General features: G+C 35.4%; 1 protein-coding gene across 3 annotated transcripts in view; it reads left to right on the forward strand.

The window, feature by feature from the left end:
* Positions 1-13,895, forward strand: part of STAG1 (STAG1 cohesin complex component) — a 382,246-nt gene that overhangs the window by 251,779 nt on the left and 116,572 nt on the right. For all 3 annotated transcript variants that reach the window (XM_090284291.1, XM_090284293.1, XM_090284292.1), the window contains exon 10: positions 5,179-5,302. In XM_090284291.1, coding sequence (XP_090140417.1) covers positions 5,179-5,302 — 124 coding nt within the window. The remainder of the gene's footprint in view (positions 1-5,178; positions 5,303-13,895) is intronic.

Below are 13,895 nucleotides of genomic sequence, written 5' to 3' on the forward strand. Positions count from 1 at the left end.
TAGGTCCCGTGAGAAGCTGGGAACACTCCCCAGGTGTCCCTTCCAACTTTAAAACACGTGACCGCACTTTCCTCTGCCTGCTTCTGCTGCCCCTGTTGCTTCCATCACACTGTGTCTTCTCCACCCTCACTCCACCCCTCCCTCCTGCCTGCACGAGCATTTCCTCTCCATATCTTTGTTTGCTGGACTTCCATGCAGTTTGACCCTCTGGAACTTTGATTGTTTCCAGTTTTGAGGCAGTTGCATTCCTTCCCAGTTGTGGAGGGAGACACAGCGTGTCTGTCCATGCCTCCATTTTGGTCGGAAGTCTGTTTTGCTTACCTTCAGATCTCTTCTTATACAAGTTTATGGAATGATTTATTTTGAGCAAATTTTCATTTTATTCTTTTAATATTTTTATTTTCTAACATTTTAATATTCATCTAACCTGTGTATCAGGTTAATAGTTAAAATATGAATATTGAAGATATTTCTTTCAGTGTTTATGTATATTTGACATTCTGTTTTTAATCTTATACCTCAAATTCTGTTAATAATAAAATTAAATAGTAATATATGGTAGCAGATAGCCATATCACCTGCTCTGTATGAGACCCTATGTATTCGTTTCTATTTACTTTGACACTATTGTCACTAATAGATAATAACAAAAATGAAATGAAAAATATTTGCAGTTTTATAAATATATTAATTTTCCAATGTTTTTAAATAATTGATCATTCTGAAATAATGCAGTGGAATATATGAATTTAATTAGCAAACAGGAAAGTATCATCTCTTCAGGTCTCCACTTAAAACATTACTATCTCTCAAAAGTCTTTCTTTACCCCCTTTACTCCCCTCCATCATTTATATGCTTTTTGTTCCTTGTACTCCTTGTACTAATAGTTAACACTCTCTAAGATAATATTTATTTCATTCATATTTAAGTTTTAATTTCTGTTCTCAAGTTCTTGTTCACAGTCAAATAAAGAATACATACAGTATGACTCTGAAGTAACTTGTTAATCTGTTTCTTGCTCCCCTAGACTTTCAAAAAAAAAATTCTCTATAGTTGTTCTCTTTTGGAAAATGTAATTTTTTTAGCCAAATATTAGTGACAAAATTGGTTGAGATACCAATTCATTGTGTGCTACAATTTAAATAGCAGACCTTCTTTAAGCTTGTAATTATTTCTCACTCTAGAGCTCTCAGGAGATTTTTTTGTCCGTGAGAGAGAATTGTGATGATCAAAACAGCCATATTAGCCAAGAATTATTCTCTGAAATTTGTATTGTAGTCTTTTTAACTTAGTCAACTTTCTTACAAGGAAAGCACCTTTAAGAGTACTATAAGAAACATTTAATTAAGATTCATTAAAGATGAATTTTTTTGTTGTAAACAGAAAATATTTGAATTTCATCTGCCAAGAAAATAATTCAGAATGAAACCTTAAGTCCAGATATTAAATTAAAGGTTCATGTCTCCCCTAAAAGACATTAACTGTGAGGATCAGTAAATTAGATACATTTTTGGAGAAATGAACATAATTATCTTTTTATGATGTAAAATAGAGTTACAACCAAGGATTTTGCCTGAGAATTATGCTTTTCTAGTTTTATTTTTATTTCTTTGAGTTTGCAGGTAAAGTGTATCCTGATTTTGTTTTTAATTGTTCAAGTCTCAAGTACCAGAATGCTATGAAAATTAGTCCATGTTATGATCTTCTTAAACCTTTCCTCTTATCTTACTTTTTTTGCCCTCTGCTTTAAATTTTGTTTTGGAAACTCCCCGACAGCTGCAGCTAAACATTACGTTTTTAAATGGACTAAGGCCATTGGAAATAGAGATTAAGGTGTTAAAAAGAAATTATGTATGAAAATCAAGGGTTGGAGGACTTTTCTGCATGAGAAAAATATCTGTAAAATCAAAAGATATATTGTAATTAAATCGGGAAATATTTAGAAACATACTGAATTTTTATTTTATAGTTTACTTAAATAGAATGTTAGTTCCCAGAGGTCAAAAAAGCTTTTAGGAGTTTAGTAGGCAAGACAAAAAGGTATTAGAAATTAGAGTTAGACTTAGAGATTCTTATTAAATAAATCTTGAACAAAATTTTCCTACTGAAATTAAGTTAAATCTTTTTTTTAATAATTTGTTTGCTTATTTATATTTTTAGAGGGAGGGGAAAAGAGAAAGAGAGGGAGAGAAACATCACTGTGTGGTTGCCTCTCACTCGTGCCCCTAACTGGGGACCTGGCATGCAGCCTAGTCATGTGCCCTGACTGGGAATCGAACCAGCGACACTTGGCTCGCAGGCTCAATCCACTGAGCCACAGCAGCCAGGGCTAAGCTAAATCTTTATATTAGGAATTAGTGATCCACAATTTCAATACCATTGTTAATAGTAATTCAGATGGTAATGAATGGAAAAATGATTGAGCTGTGTGCATATGAAGTTACCACACCTAGTTGTCACTATAGTTTTAAATAGTGTGCCATACCTATTCACCTTGTTCTCAGTCTCTCTCCTTGAAATTTATGTGATAAAAAATGCAGCCTTTTTTTGTGTGTTTTCAGAGAGTTTTTTTGTTTGGGTTTGGGGGCTTTGTTTTTTTCTTTTATTTTTGGATTTATTTTTATATATACAGCAGAGAATAAAAGCACACTGATCTCTGAAAAATGACTACTTACTAGAACTGAGGAACCTAATAAAATGCTATCATTTGGGTGTTTAGTGGTTGTGTTCTGTTCTTTTTTGGATATCCCAGTAGAAGTCAAAGTATATGAATTAGCAGTTTACAAAGATGGAAATTCATATTAAATAATAGGACAATACCAAGAGACAGGCAAGGATATATGAAACACTGATTTATGGAGAAATTGGTTAATACTAATAAAACAAAGTGTGTACTCCTTCTCACCTAGTAATTTCACTTCTAGGTACTATAAAAACAGTGTCTTACTGACTTAGTTAACCATGTCCTACATCAGGGAAACAGTGTTCCAAGAGAAAAAAAAATTTTTCTTGTCTTTCCACATGTTAAGTATTTTAGTATTTTCTATCCTAAATACTTTCAAGCTTTTGTTTCCACTCAGTGAATTTCTTTTGTAATGTATACTGCTGGAAAACACTGTCCTAGGGAAACTCATACATGTGCACAAGGAGACGTGTACAAGAATGTTCATGGCATTCATTGTTAATAAAGGCAAAAACTTGGAAACAACATTTATACCAATGAGCAAATGTATAAATAATTTGTAAAATATTTACAGAAAGAAACATTGAACATAAGTTAAAATTAATATATTGGAATTGGAGCTATGTGAATTAGTATGTGTAAGTGGCAAGACACAATTTGTGAAAAAAAATATTAGAGATGGTACCTTCAGGATATTATGTAAAGTTTCAAAATATGTAAGCCAATATATATAGTTAAAGCATAATGATACAGATGGGAATGATAGTTATTGAATCAAGGATAGTCATTTATTCTTGGGGAAGGAGATAAATCAGTAAGAGGTATATAGAAGATTTTAACTTTAAAGAACTGAAATATCACAGTTCAGATATTTTTATATGTGAAAATGTTCATATTTAAAGGGAAAAATTGTCCTTCAGCCATTTATGTTCAGTGTTATGAAGGTCTAGGAACATCCTTTCATGGTTGTAGTAAAGCTACTTTTTAAACACTATTGTCTGTAAATGACTAGATTGATGGTACTTAAAGATTATGATAGTAAACATTTATGGAAGGTTTAGTAGGTGCCAGGCACAGTTCTAAGTCTTTTCCTTTTATTAAATCATTTCATTCTCACATTAATTCTGTGAATTCCAGGTACAGTTATTATCTCTATTTAACAGATGAGGAAATCTAAGAAAGTGGAATGTAACTTGTCTAAAGCCACACAGTTAGTAAATAGCAGAGCCAGGATTTGAACTCAGGATGTCTTGCTTCAGATCCTGTACCATGAGCCTCTATGTTTTAGAATCTCTCTATCAGAAAAAGGTATTAAAAAACAAAATGTAGGAAAACAAAGATTGCGATTGGTATTATGGCTTTGAAAGGGATAGTTTCTCAAATTTTTATCCTTTACCAATGACAGGGACCTACCTAGAAGGCACTGAGATTTATTATAGCAGAGAGTGAAATGTTAGAATGCCAGCACCCATTTTGTCACAAAAGAGCAACTAAGAAAAAGTTTCTTAGTTTACATTAAAATTCCAACTAAATTATTGCCAGATTAATTAATTGACAGATGATTGCTTTGTGTTACTTGAATAATTAAAAATTATCTTAAATTACAAGTTATTCACATTTGGTAAATCAGAAACTTAAAGATCAGTCTACAAAATGAAGTTAGGATTCACTTTATTGTCATTAATATGATTTTTTTTTTTAACTAGAGCTAATAACCTATTGAAAGATGAGGTAAAAGTATTAACATTGTACTTGGTCATGATTCATAGATTTGAGAGTATAAAAATTTCAGGATAGTTGTATTAGATGTTTATAGTGGGATGAGAAGCTATCTCAGTAGGGAGCCAGAAAACTGACTTCTGGTGCTGATTCTACCACCACTTCATAGTATAGTCACCAAGATTGTTTCCATTGTAACTAAATATGAATTATTATTCTGTCCTGTGCAGTTACATTAAGGTTTTGGATTTTGCAAACTATTATACATTTTCAAATAATATTTGCTTCTGATATTTTGTCTCATAGATATATTAGTTTGTGTCTTGATCATAAAGATTATTTTCTTTTAATTCATTACATATGTGCCAGCTTAGAAAGATTCGGTTATTTAAAGAAACAGTTTTTTAATTCTATATTATTCTTATTTGGATGTTGTTACTCTGATTTCCTCAGAGGATTTAACATATTTGTTGACTTCATAATAGTTGAGGCTTGCAGAAAGCTCCAAATGTCTAGTCTAATAAATATAGTGCGGTTGAGTTAAAAATAAGATGATTTCTAGAGCATTATTTTTCAGTATGGTATCACTAGTTTTTATTCTGCGGCAGTCATAGAAAAAATAGAAGATATTCTATTTGGGGGGCCTTTGAGAGTACAGATATAAATGGAGTATTAGGAATAATGTTAATATTTATTGCTTATGAGAATGAATGTGAAGTACATTCTAGCTTTCCCTATTAATCAAGTATTTTTTTCTTTTTTTCCCCTTCTCTAGTGATGCTATTGCTGAGATTAGAGCCATTTGTATTGAAGAAATTGGAGTGTGGATGAAAATGTATAGTGATGCCTTCCTAAATGACAGTTACCTAAAATATGTAGGTTGGACTCTTCATGACAGGGTAAGTTACTCTGTTCCAGGCTTTGATAGAAAGTACGCTATGCATGTCGTGTTACTAGACAATGTTTTTTGAAGTATGGGAATATAAGATGATACAGCGAAATAACTATTCACTTGATGGCCATGATGAAATTTGAGACATCAGCCCATGTGTGAAAACCTGTCTTAGTAGTAATGCTGTCTTAAACAAAAATGGACAGTCTGGTACATATAAAATTTTAAGAGAATCTATAATCCCAAGAAACTTATTATAAACTTTTTCTAGTGTGGAATCAGAAGAGATTCCTTATTTTTCTTAAAATATAAAAACTAAACACGCTTTCTGGTTTTCAATTTTTTAGTCTTATGTCACAGTTGAATAGATGTGTAGAATTCTAGAGTATTTGATGAAAAATATATAATACACTAGGGAACACAATTTTTCATTGAGTTAGATCTGACACTTGTTTTGACTAACTTTCGGCATCTGAATCCAAAAATGACCCCAGTTTTTCTCTATCACATCAACTTTTTAAGGTACAGGATACCCTCCCTTTGTCCCCAAAATCATACAAAATGTACATGCAAAGGAAAATAGAAAATTACATGACTATACTGTTTATTTAGAGTTATTTTATTCATATAAAGGCTACATATTGTTACTGTAAGTCAAATTGTGTACAAGTAGTAAAGTTCTGCTACCACACATACATATTAAGGTATTTTATCTTTTCAAATGACAGGCTAGGAAATGCCAAAATGAGATACTTGAAGCAGTCTCCTTCAGTTGGCAAAGCTTTAACAAATTGCTTCATGAGACCCAGTTTTATGTTCAGAGGCAGGAATATAATGTTCTTTCTGTCAATAAGTGGCTCATGTAGAATGTTTGGATCACCAGATTTGAAGTCAGATCTTGGAGGCCAATTTGACTCCACCCAGTGCCTCTCACGAGCTCTGCTGTCCCACATACACAGAAAACAGGGATACTTGGTGTATCCACGTTGCTGACCAAGAAGGAAGCAGAACATTTGAAGGTCAACACAGGTGATCCAATTGTGCTTGTGATATTGCAACAGATCAATGACTCTCTTTAGGTCTTCATATTCTTCACAAAAACAAACTGAATGGCCAGTTGGGACTGCACCAAAAAAACTGCCATTATGAAGGAGGACACACTTCAAGCTCCGCTTTGAGCTATTGATGAGCAGTCGCCATTCATTTGCGTTCTAGATTGGAGTTCCCAATTCCTCCATTAAACCATATATGTTATGGCAATACACAAAGCCACCATCACTTTGAAAATACTGCAGAAATGCACTTTCTCTTGATCAAAAGTAGGATGCCTTCGCTCCTTTTTCAAGCAACTTTTTCTTGTGTAGTCTTGATGCTAAGAGCTTTGAAGCCTTTTTGGATAGTCCCAAATGTCATGCCAAATCATTCAGCTCATGCTGATCAAATCCCTTACCAACTGAGTCATCTTCAATTTCAGAGTCTTCATCGTTGCTGTCACTTAGTTCTTCACCATACTCCTGTTTTTCGAAAGAGGATAGTTCAACGAAAACTGGCACTGGGATTTCAGCTGAATGACTCATTGGGCATATAGCTGATGGTAGACTGGGATACTCTATTTTACAGTTATTTTTCTCGTTATATCCTGACGTTTTCACTATACAAAAGTAATAGTCACTTGAGTGATCTGGGCTCTCGCCGAACCATAGGAATACCAAATGGCAATTTATCACATGTTCCCTTCGTCCACATTTGTAAACTCGACACTGCTTGCGCACCTTGTAAGGGGCCCAAGACTTAATCTTGATCACCAAGTTTTACTTTAAAATATGTAAAATAGGCTTACCTGACAAATGCACTGATGTTTGTCCTTTGACTGGGAATAGCGAAACTGCCACAGATAAAACAAAACGAATCAGGGTTGTTTAGGCATTTACGATGAGAAATAGCAGAGGCAGACATGATCTGAAGGAAAGGAAATAAATACATATGTAAATAAAAAAATAAATTCTGCTAACTCCTTGTATACAGACAAGAACTTGGACTACACTTCAGAATACGATTCACTATATAGAGCGGCACACAACCTCTCACCACACTGTCTCATGTGTAACTGAATAGCCTAGACAAGTATGAACCTGTCCCTGATCTCCAAGGCCATTCCCCCACTCCTCCTGACTCAAGGGAGGTTTGCTCTCAGCCAATAGAGCACTAGTCCTTCCCTCGATCCAGGCTTGATCCAGGCTCATCCAACCTAGAGTAGTCACATTAAGATAAGCTGTACAGAAAAAACTTGACTTGATAGAAGAAAACTAACTGCATTTTTGAAATCAGCATGCCTGTTTAAGTCTAAAACAGCTGAAAAGTCAAACTCAACAGGAATTATGTTAAAAATTGTTCCCCTGTGATATTTCTGTTAGAAAAGGCTTTGACTTTAAAACAAATTCCACCATTACTGAGCCCTGAATGAGTAATTCTTTAAATAATCAGGAGTAGGAGTGATAAATTATTAGAATTTTTATAATGAACCACCTGATATTCTGTAACTTGAGTTGCCAGATGTTTAATAATAAAGAAATGTTGCAGTTTATATTATTATGTTGGTGGTGGTAATGGTACCCAGGTGTTAGACCGCTGGAGTCAGACCCAACCTTGGCACTTGAGTTCGGGCAAAGAAAGAAAGTTTATTTAGAAAGTTATAGATGTAGAAGAAGGGGCTCTGAAAACAAGTTACAGAGGCAAAAGAAGGGCCTTTGGAGTTTAGCAGAAAGATCAAGCTAACATGCCTGACGGGGAAGAAGAGGAGGAAGGGAAAGGCATGGCTTGTGCTCCTGGAAGAGAGAGCAGCACTGGGTTCTCCCTTGAGGGTATTTATCTGGAGGTGTCAGGGGAGGATCCCAGTAGAATATTCATCATTTATCAGGCATGTCCTTTCAGGGTCATGGTGTCTATTATTTGTCAGCCCCGGGGCAGGGGTCCCTTATGTCAGCTATGGCATCACTTGTCTGGTTTTTGTGCTTTTCTGGTTCTGGTGCTGAAACACAACTGATGCCTACATGTTATCCCTAAGTGTAAATGCCTAAGGGAGTGGTCATGCAAGAACCCACATGGGAGTAACATGAGGCCACTCCTTGGCCCCTTGTTCCTCTTCCAATGGTGTCTACTACATGACCAGCAATATACCAGAGGAAGAAAAGTCAGGAGGATCCCAAACACATGACAAGTGATATCAAAGGAGGGGGTCTAAACCCCATGATCAGTGACATCTAGGGGAGGAAAGGTTTCCCTGGAGTCGAGGTCCTTTTTTCCCCAGTTTTGCCGATTGCTAAGTGTTTGTTGGTCAGTGACGCAGGCTGGGAAAGAATTCACAAAGGGAAGAACATGCAGAGAGGAAAGTTTCTATTCATTTTCCAGGAGTGGAAAGGGGCATTGTGTGGAGAGATATACCAGCATTGAGAGGTAGAAGCTTTGAGCTTTTATTGGATTATAATTAGATTACAAAAGGGTGAGCAGGTTGCTGTTGTATGCCCTCTGGGCTGTTGGGGGTGTTGTAACACAGGAGGTGTTAGTTGGTTTTGCATAACCTGAAGTTTTCTCCAATGTTATCTTTTGCCTGTAGCCTGTAGCTGTAGCAGTTAGTCACCTTCAGTTCTTGCTTTCCAGTAATTTCCAGTCCTGGGGACAGAAGCTCAGAAGAGTAAAATGGCATTCTTGTTTAACAAGGTCATAGGCCTGCTCAGCAAATGACGCCACAGTAGCAAACGGCATTGACTATGTCCTTTCACTAAGCATCCAGAGCTTTTCACCCTTTTGTACCTGGCCTATCATTCTTGCTCTGCTTATGTCTGTCTAACTGCCTACCACAGTTATATTCTGTTATTTCAATTGATAAAATTTGTCACAGCTACTAGAAGACATTTTATTTATTTTTTAAGATTTTATATATTTATTTTTAGAGGGAAAGGGAGGGAGAAAGTGGAGAGAAGCATCAATGTGTGGTTGCTTCTCACAAGCCCCAACCAGAGACCTTTGGTAATGTGAGAAAAGGTCACAATAAAACACAGGGATATAGGACTTCAGCAGCAAAGCGAGGCATTTATTCACCAGTCTGCAGAGTTGGGCGCACAGGCCAGCCAGGGGCATGGGCACCCGAAGTAGACAAAGTAAACTGGTTTTATGCTACAGCAATTAGCTCCCCCTACTCTCTCCTTCTCCCCGTTTCTCCGTTACTGGTTAATCCGGGTTAACAGTCTTAACATGATTAACTACTTAACTAAGGGTGTGATTAACTGAGGGTAATCTAGTAATAGGTCTATCTCCAACTTATTTGCAAAGTTATCTAACTACATCTTCCCATTTCTCTGTGTTTGGTGATGACAGTCTTCCACCTTTTGATCCCAGAGATATGTGTGAGGAGCTGTGGAATGTCATTTCCTGGCCCCTTTTCCTTGATTCATCTGTTAATTATCTCCTACTGGTTTGAGAGTCACTGGCTTCTTTGTCCCTTACAGTAATATTATAAGGTATTTTTTTTTTTTTATCTTACTATTATCAACTTATAGAGGATTTACTTTTTAAAGTATTACCAAATATTTTCTTTCTTTGTAGTGTATTTCTCTGGTTTTGTCGTTTGGATAATGCTGACCTCATAAAAGAGTTTGGGAGCATTCCCTCCTCTTAAGTTTTATGAAATAGTTTGAGAAGGAGGGGTATTAGTTCTTCTCAGGATGTTTGGTAAAATTCCCCTGAGACGCCATCCAGTCCAGGACTTTTGTTCGTTGAGAGTTTTTGATTACTGCTTCAGTTTCAATAGGTGTAACCTGTATATTCAGATTCTCTGATTCTTCCTGATTTAGCTTTGGAAGATTGTATGTTTCTAGGAACTTGTCCATTTCCTCACGGTTGTCCAATAGGTCACTATCTCTGATGAACACAGATGCTAAAATCCTCAACAAAATATTAGCAAACTGGTTACAGTAGTGCATTAAAAATATCATACACTATGATCAAGTGGAATTTATTCTGGGAACGTAAGGTTAGTACAACATTCACAAATCAATAAATGTGATCACCACATAAACAAAATGAAGGATAAAAACCACATGATCATAGTAGTAGATGCAGAAAAAGCTTTTGATAAAATCCAGCACCCATTTATGATCAAAACTCTCAGCAAAGTGGGAATAGAGGGAATATACCTAAGCATAATAAAGCCCATATATGACAAACTCACTGCCAGCATCATACTCAATGGGCAAAAAACTACAGGCATTCCCCTTAAGATCAGGAACAAGACAGGGATGTCCACTTTCACCTCTCTTATTCAATATAGTGCTAGAAGTCCTAGCCACAGCCCTCAGAAAAGAAAAAAATAAAAGGCATTCAAATTGGAAAGGAAGAATTAAAACTCTCTTTATTTGCAGATGACATGATACTGTACATAGAGACTCCCAAAGATTCCGCAAAGAAGCTATTAGAAATGATAAATGAATTCAGCAAAGTAGCAGGATACAAAATTAATATCCAGGAGTCAATTGCATTTTCATATGCCAATTACAGAACTAACAAAAAAAGAAGTTAGGAAAACAATCCCATTTGCAATTGCTTCAAAAAGAATAAAGTACCTAGGAATAAATTAATCTAGGATGTAAAAGACCTATACACGGAAAATTATAAGACACCGAAGAAAGAAATTGAAGAAGATACAAATAAGTGGAAGCATGTACCATGTTCATGGATGGGAAAAATTAACATCATTAAAATGTCCATACTACCCAAAGCAATCTGTAGATTCAACACAATCCCTATCAGGATTCCAATGATGTATTTCACATAACTACGACAAATATTTCAAAAATTTATATGGAACTATAAAAGGCCCTGCATAGCAACAGCGATCCTGAGAAAGAAGAACTAAGATGAAGGAATCGTGCTACTTAATATGAAACTATATTGTAAGGCCATAGTAATCAGAACAGCATGGTACTGGCATAATAACAGACACATAGATCGATGGAACAGAATTGAGAGCCCAGAAATAATTGCATACCTTTATAGTTGATTAATATTCGACAGAGGAAGCAGGCACATACAATGAGCCAAAGTTAGTTTATTCAATAAATGGTGTTGGGAAAATTAGACAGATACGTGCAGAAAAATTAAACTAGACCACCTTCTTAACACCACACGCAAGAATAAATTCAAAATGCAACAAAGATTGGAATGTTAGACCTGAAATCATAAAAGTCCCAGCAAAAAAAAAAAAAAATAGGCAACAAAGTCTTGGACATACAGAAGGCCGATAGACATATGAAAAGATGTTCAATGTCACTAATCATCAGAGAAATGCACAATAAAACCACAATGGGATACCATCTCACACCTGTCAGAATGGTTATCAATAAATTAAAAAAAAAAAACAAGTGCTGGCGAGAATATGGAGAAAGAGAAACCCTTTTACACTGTTGGTGGGAATGCAGACTGGTGCAGCCACTGTGGGAAGTAGTATGGAGATAACTCAAAAAATTAAAAATGGATCTGCCTTTTAACCTAGCAATCCCACTTCTGGTAATATATCCAAAGGAACCCAAAACACTTAATTTGAAAAAACATAAGCAACCCTATGCTCATTGCAGCATTATTTATAATCACCAAGATATGGAAGCAGCCCAAGTGTCCATCAGTAGATGAGTGGATAAAAACAACTATGGGACATTTACACAATGGAATACTACTCAGCCGTAAAAAAAGAAGAAAATGTAGAATTACACAGTTTGTCCTTACACATACACACACTGTTAAATCCAACAAGACAAACTTTTTAAAAAGGAGTAAATTTAAAGTCCTTCATTTTTAATTCTCACCATTACCATATCAATTTTCCTCCTCTACCTACCTCCCTTATATTCTACTGAATTTAAATAGCAACCACCAATTTTAACAGAACTTACTTTATGACCACAAATTCTGGGAATAACACCAGTTTGATGTGATTTATCAAAAAACAAAGATCTATCATTTTAAAATCAGTAAAATGTGTTTGTAGAAATCCTCTGTTCAGAAAAAGAAAAGGGTAGGTTTGTCTTGTGTGATGTTTTTGGTAGAATGATTTTGTCAATGTAAGAAATCTTCAAACCTGTAAGAACTTTTATGAGTTTATTTGAGCCAAATGGATGACAATTGCAAGGAAGCAAAACCTCAATGGATTGAGAAAATGCTTTCGGAAATGGCAGTTTTGGACCTTATTATATATATTACAATCAAAAGAGAAGACTAAATTGGTTACTTGAAATCCAATGGTGATAGATTAGGGAGGGAGGTGGGGAGGAGACAGCAAAGCAGGGAAACCTGGGATTGGTTAAAAAGTAAAATTATAGACACATACTTCTTTTACATAGGTTGATACAGGATAGTTAACAATCAACAATTAACACAGTAACAGTAATGATGAGGGGACTTGTGGTCTCCTTCTGGTGCAGTGCCTGTGCTTTGAGGGGTCCAGAAAAAGGAAATTTGACATTCCAAAGGTATGTTATCTTAGTTGCAAAAAGCCAATAGACAAGCTCAGTTAGGTAAAGATTTGACTTTCATCAAGGACAGTTCTAGCCTAGGGTGTGACTGCCAGCCATGACCTGCTTTTAGTTAGAAAGTTTTTAGTTTTTGACCATCCTATGTGGTTACTTTAGGTCTCTGGGTTTGTAAGGACGTTACACAGGTCTCCCCTGAGCTTACCAGGTTTAACATGTAGCCCCCTTTGTCCAAAATTTTATAAACCTCTCCTACAATTTCTAGAACTTGGTGTAAGTATTAAATAATCCCTCCTAAACTTTGGTTTTTATTATTCCCACTCTTAATTTCTTTGTACTTTTTTTCCCTGAGAAGTATAGTCATTTGCTTTCTCTCCTTCTAGTCTGGTTGAAATTGCTCATTCTGTAGGATATGGCTTTTGCCTTCAGACTCATCCTGTGCCTTTTCAAAGGAGCTAATAAAACAGTTCTCTCTCTTTTTTAAGATTACATTTTAATTATCAATTGAATTTTATTTTCAGTTTTAGAAGTTATAACCTATCCTACCGTCCCAAATAAGAAAAACTGCTTTTCAATATTGCCAGTTTTATATAAGTTTTAGTCAATGGAAAGACAACCTCTAACAAATACAGTAATTATTAGAGATTGTTTGTCTTTCTATTGACCAAAATTTACTCTAAATTTCTACCCAGTTGTTTTAGTTTTGTCCTGAAAAGGGTACCATAGAATAGATCTATCTCTGTGTTCTGGGCAATCTCTTTGTATATTTATGCTCTTGACACTATATTGCCTTTTTCCTTTCCAGTTTGTCAATAATGCTCTGTACCGTTTTTGTTTTTAGCTTATGTGTAAAAGTCTTCTGCTTTCTTGCATATGCTTGATTTCTCATATCAACATCTCTTTGGTGCTTGGGTGGCATCTATTTTCAGTTAGTCCATCCTCAATTCCTTTTGTTTGTGTTGAATCATTTCAGATTCTGTTTCTCTTAAGTTCACCAAAAATCTTTCTAGCTCTGTATATGTCAAACAAATGACATCTGTTGCCTGTCACCAGAAGTAGAAATTTGAACACTTCTGCCCA

This window comes from Furipterus horrens, unplaced genomic scaffold (assembly GCF_987537825.1).
Source record: "Furipterus horrens unplaced genomic scaffold, mFurHor1.1.pri manual_scaffold_7, whole genome shotgun sequence".
NCBI lineage: Eukaryota > Metazoa > Chordata > Mammalia > Chiroptera > Furipteridae > Furipterus > Furipterus horrens.